We start from the raw sequence: 6,346 nt of genomic DNA on the forward strand, positions 1-6,346 counted from the left end.
CGGGTGTGTTTCCGGGGAGGGTTTTAATCGAAGCGAAAGTCTACGAATAAACCGGTGAGTGAACTTCAGTCTAGCTTTCTAGTTTTTTATCTTAGACAAAACTATGAACTGCCATATTGACATTTGTTACTTTGAGTAATTGGTGGTAGCCTATCGGCAGTCTCCTCGCCTTATGTGTTCAGGTGGATAGATAGATTCCATTTCAGAAAAATAAGTCAGTTAACGGACAATCAATATAACCCATCCTTAAATTGGCCCTGTTATAACCTCAAGTTGGCCCTTAAGATAAGGTTAGGTGAGAACCCAGGCGATAGTGATGTAAAATAGTCTTATCCTGTTTGACTATCTTATCATAAACACTACAAAATGATATTCTAATACACCAATTTTAATGCGTAGATAATGCCGTGTAATGACAAAACATTGCATCAGGAATGAACGAGTGAGGAATATATTAAAAGTATGTGGAGAATAAGGAATATAGAAAATACTAAACTGGATACGATTAGTACTTCCTCCCATCACTCACCCACTCCAACTCCTTTTTATTTGTATTATTATCGTTATAATTATTGAATATACTCTAATTATGTAAAATGCAGTCATACATGCCACTTGAAGTACAACACAATTTCCTTCCCAATGATGATGAATGTGTTGTACAATGGCAATGAAAAAAGTGCCCCACTATAACCAAACATCCCGTCCCACCTTGTTCCTGGGGTGCAGGAGATGGAGTTGCGGCCCCTTGTGATGTGCTTTGCCCTCTGTGTGGTGTACGCCACCAGCAAGCCCACGGAGAAGAAGGACCGGGTTCATCACGACGAGCTTCTCAGCAACCGGGACCACGATGACGCCGACAACTTTGACTACGACCACGAAGCCTTTCTGGGGCAGGAGGAGGCCAAGACGTACGACCAGCTGACTCCAGAGGAGAGCAAGGAGAGGCTGGGGTAACGTCTCTCCGAACGTCGTCTTTTGTTGATTTGCGTGTCTGTGTGCGGACGACCGTTCATGTGTACATAATATGTAAACAAATCATTTCCATCTTTGTGTAGCGCTCCAATACTGTCGTTGGTCACGTCTGCTTGTGAATTCTCTGGTGTGTTTGGGATGCTGTGGTAGTGGCGAGGGGGTTGGCCTCCCAGCTGAAAGGTTCCTGGTTTCCTCCCCAATGCAACCCCCTTATCTTCCCTGTAATGATCACTATTCATATTCAATGGGGGTTTCATTGGATAAAAGACTCTCCTCAATGTCTAAACATTGTATATATAAATACATGGCGCATAGAGAGAGAGGGATGCGAAATGCCTGAACACAGACTTGTACAGAGGCCGCCTCATGTAGAAACAGAGCCTTATGCTCAGCCTGTTGGCTCTGTCCTCGCAGTATGCTGGTGGAGCGGATTGACGAGGACAAAGACGGCTTCGTGAGCGTGGAGGAGATGAAGAGATGGATCAAACACGCTCAGAAGCGCTGGATCTACGACGACGTGGACCGCCAGTGGACTGGCCACGACCTGAACGGGGACGGTCTGGTGTCCTGGGAGGAGTACAAGAACGCCACCTATGGATACATCCTGGGTATGGACGACGCCTGTCGTGTTACTCTCACAGTTTTCCTGCATAGCACTGTTGTGCTTACATTTTAAAGTAGGTCTCAAATGATGAATAGTCTGTTTTGTTTGTTAGCACACTGTAACATTGTTCTAGTGACATGTTAATAATGTTAGTACCTAAACATATGGCTGTGGGATGATCCTTCAGGTTTGTGAATCCTTTGTCACCATCACACACGCACGCAAGCACGCACGCACACACACACACACACAGATACACACATACACACACACATAATTCAAGCTCACAAATGATAAAGAACACTGTGCTATATAGGTATGAGGCAGGGTGTGTGTGTGTGTGCGTGTGTGTGTGTGTGTGTGTGTTTTCAAGTGAGGGAGTAATTGTGTGTATCAGGGTATTTCCTCAATCAATTTGAATAATGGATAAAATACAAGTAATCTAAAAACTACAAGTGAGCTGTCAAGTTTTCCATTGTGGATGCTCTCTGCAGACGACCCGGACCCTGAAGACGGCTTCAGCTACAGACAGATGATGTCGCGAGATGAGAGGAGGTTCAAGATGGCCGACCTGGACACCGACGGCAAAGCCAACAAGGAGGAGTTCACGGCCTTCCTCCACCCCGAGGAGTACGACCACATGAAGGACATCGTCGTGCTGGTGAGGGGACCGGACTGGCTGATATCTGACATCTGTTGACAGAATATCTTTTAAATGCCTCCTTACCACGCCATGATTCCCCCCCCCTCCCTCCGTAGGAAACTATGGAGGACATTGATAAGAACGGAGATGGCTTCATCGACCTGGATGAGTACATAGGTCAGTACACGAGAACAGCATCTCCTCAGTCACAGTGCTGCTAGTGTCTCCGGGACCTGTGGAATGGGAATGGAATTTGCATTGTCGATTTATGCAAGGCTCTAGTAATGGATAGCCCTCCGGAATCATAACCCGTAGTGAACTACAGCATTGAAGTACATGATCCTGTAGCATCATTATCTAATCCTTTTCATTTGAGTGACTTGGGTTTTGTTGTGTGGGTGTGTGTGTTTGTGTTATAGTAAGGCATTTATGTAACCGAGCCCCGAATTCACCACCGAGTCCAGGTGTGATGGCGATTACCCCTTACAAGCCATTTTAAAATCGGTCCTGTAGTATATATGATTAGTATCGTCACGCGTGGGAATGTCCACCCAGGCTATATCTGGGAGGACGTTCCCACCTACCAGGGGGTACAGTCCACTGACTCAGCTGGGATGTTGATCCATCTATAATGCGTCTGGGGGAGACCCTGGAGAATCGGGGCGCCCTCACACTAGGCCATCTGGACCGTGCCCAAGTACGTCTGCCCCCTAAAGTCACGATCGTTTGGCTAGTGGGAGGACGCCAGCCGTACTCCAGTACGTTAAATTCCGTGGCCTGAGTACACTTGGGAGAGGTGAGCTCGGGCCACGGTACAGATGCTAATGAGACGACACGCGCACGGCTACGCAACCTGAGCCACAAGAGGCCACCGTACTCAGGCCCAGGTGAGATTGCCTAGTGTGAGAACAGGCCAGCGGCACAGTGGGGAGGGTAACTCTGCCTAGTGTGAGTGCGCCCTCGTAGGGCTGGGCGATTAATCGAACTTTGATCGCGATTTCGATTTTAGCGTTTTTTTTTTTTTTTATGTTTTATAAAGGGCAGAACAGCTGGATACATCTCTGTACATTCTTTTAGATTGGAACATTTTCTTTTGACCATTTTGTGTAATTTTCAACGCGAAATTTCAAAGTTCTCAGTTACAACGTTTTCTTTGGGAGAGACATGCTGAATAAATACAGCACGTTTTCAAACTCAAAAATAATCGTCTGAATAATCGTGATTTCAACATCGACCAAAATAATCGTGGCTATGATTTTTCCCATAATCGAGCAGCCCTCCCCCGCCCTCGTTGACCTAGTAAATCACTGCGCGTGTGTTGCTCCCGGCGGCCCCTGTAGGGGACATGTACAACCAGGAGGGTGACCCCTCGGAGCCCGACTGGGTGAAGACGGAGCGGGAGCAGTTCACCGAGTTCAGGGACAAGAACAAAGACGGCAAGATGGACAAGGACGAGACCCGGGACTGGATCCTTCCCAGCGACTACGACCACGCTGACGCTGAAGCCAAGCATCTGGTCTACGAGTCCGACACCAACAAGGTACGTCCGCCCGTGTCCGGAGATCCTTGTGATCCCCGACAACGCCGATCCTTTCAGCTGATAGAAGCTTGTATTTATGTGTTGGCACATGCCCCGCCCTGCCCATCTTAGACCCCACACCATGTTGTTCATGCATTAGATCACTCGGGAACTTTAAACGTTATGGTCTGCCTCCTGCATAAATATCCTAGATTTATTTAGGCTTAAATCATACTTACCTGCATTGTTGAGCAGAGCTTGGATCACAAGAATTTAATTGCCGGCTGCTACTGCCTGTTTTTGTTGTGTATTTGACAAATAAACAACCTGAGCTTTCAGGCAAATTGGATGGGTGGGGGGGGGGGTTAGCAATCAGGACCTTTTACCTGTCAAACCAATGAGTACATAGTTGCTTGACTCTTCTCTCCCCTCTCTGTTGGTCAGGATGGCCTTCTGACCAGGGAAGAAATTGTGGACAAGTACGATCTGTTTGTGGGCAGCCAGGCGACGGACTTCGGAGAGGCCCTGGCCAGACACGATGAGTTCTAGTGTCCCCGGCGGGCTGTGCTACAAAGACGGACGCTCTGTGTCTCCACCGCTGCCCTGCGGTGTCTAATAACGACCGAGACGGGCCGGTCAGCGACAGCCAGGGAGACCACAGACAATAACTTATTCTACCTTTTTGAATGTGTCTCTTTGCTCAACACGCAAACACAGTCCTCCGTTGGGACGGAGGTGCGTGCTTGCGTGCACACACACACACACACACACACACACACACACACACACACACACACACACACACACACACACACACACACACACACACACACACACACACACACGAACGATGAGACATGTGTACACACCCATAGTGTCCGGCCCCCCCGACATACCATGAGTGTGTGTGTGATCGAGGTGTCCTTACAAACACTGGCATCGTGTCATGGGATAGCTTCGTCCAGGCCCCCCCCCCCCCCCCCCCAAATGCATCCTTTGTCGCAGGTTCCTAACTCACTCCCTCGGTCAACGTCTGTTAAGTCATTATAATGCACATGCGCGTTCTCTTCTATTGCAGCCATGTAAGCACTGTTCTCGTGGCTCGCGTTCGACATGGGTTTCTGCAATGCACTGGACCACGAGGAGTAGGACTGTTTCTGTTTTTCGGTTTTTAATTGACGTCTTATCTCTATTACGCATTCTTTACCCCAGCAGGCCCATACGAAGCGGCCGCCTGTCGCTGACGTCTCTCGTTCGTGTCGTTTGATATTGTATCTTTTGAAATTCGCTGTATCCGAATATACGAATGTTGGGTGTCTGGGAGAAGAGGGAGCGCTGCCAAGGAAGACTGTGGAACGTCACAGTGCAATACAGTGGCATGCGCTCGTTCTCATCACCAGCCCATTTGTACACCGTTGTGTTTTTCTAACATGTATGTTCTGCGATATGCTGAAAAGGAGTCCAGGCAGAAACGCCTGAAGAACAAAATACTCCATTGCTGCCACAGTTGTGTGTGTGTGTGTGTGTGTGTGTGTGTGCATGTGTGCGTGCGTGCGTGTGGCTGAATCTATTATTTTAAGTGCCAAGTAAAAATAAGTGCTTTGACTTGGCTTTACTACCCCTGTATTAGTTCTACCAACATTTATGACCACTGGTAATTAACAATAGGATAAATGTATACCTTTTTTCTTATTTTGTATTTCATACAGCGAAAAGCTTTTCACTAACGACGTTCCTGTAAGTCTTCAGTATATGAGCACTCGAACAAGCAAGTTCAAATGTTTTGGTTGAGAAATCCCCTCAATAAAAAAATTAAGTGTTTACAGTGTACACACATACCGTGTTTATAAATTAATAATCCTAAAAGCTATTTGTCCTCGACCCAGTACATACATTCATCAACCTTTCGAACTAGTTATTTTTTGAACAGAATACATGACGTGTCTTGAAGCTCGTGACACCAGACCTCTGTTACGTAAGGAAGTCGAGCGAGCAGGCATGAGGACGTTGTGTCATGGAGAGCGTCCGTGGGAGATTAACTCTATCCTGAAGTGAAAGGAGCCAGACTTAACACAAGCCACTGGCCGACTGCTTTCTCTCACCTGGCAGAGAATCAATCCCACCTAGTTGACACTATAGTTGCAGTATACCAGCAGGGGACCTTTCCATGGTTAAAAATCACCCTAGTGTCTGTGTTTTCCATACCTCTCTTAAGCTGACCTTCATCCGACATCAAGATGGTGCCATTGTTAATGTATGAAAGGCAGTGGAGCCTCTCTGACCTCATTATTTTGCCTCCACTCTTTTCAAAACCGTTATATTACATTTTAAAATGTTTTCTGTTATATGTGTAATATGTATTTGAATTTTACATTTAAGGCGTATTATAAGATCTCATGATCATTTATATCTCCATTCTGTCCGTCAATCAATCCTTTTAAATTGTAACCATGTTTTCCTGCTCTTTGCTATCCACAAACCTCATTGAATCGTATAGACAGAGGGAGGTTTTAAATAAACCTCCTCCATGAGCCTTTATTCCCTTCAACAGGGGAGTGTCTTCTTCTGCATGATGGCTACATGCTTGAGAGAGAGAGAGGTCCTT

At 46.7% G+C, this 6,346-nt stretch overlaps 1 protein-coding gene across 1 annotated transcript; it reads left to right on the forward strand.

Annotated features, from left to right (window-relative positions):
- The first annotated feature begins 12 nt into the window (after nt 1-12).
- Nucleotides 13-5,562, forward strand: calub (calumenin b). The gene is made up of 7 exons (XM_079742598.1): nt 13-54; nt 730-953; nt 1,390-1,583; nt 2,074-2,240; nt 2,339-2,399; nt 3,563-3,762; nt 4,186-5,562. Exons 2-7 carry the CDS (start codon nt 733-735, stop codon nt 4,288-4,290), a joined length of 948 nt encoding a protein of 315 aa, XP_079598724.1. The 5' UTR covers nt 13-54; nt 730-732; the 3' UTR covers nt 4,291-5,562.
- The last annotated feature ends 784 nt before the right edge of the window (nt 5,563-6,346 follow it).

Source organism: Pollachius pollachius (genome assembly GCF_949987615.1).
Source record: "Pollachius pollachius genome assembly, chromosome: 9".
NCBI lineage: Eukaryota > Metazoa > Chordata > Actinopteri > Gadiformes > Gadidae > Pollachius > Pollachius pollachius.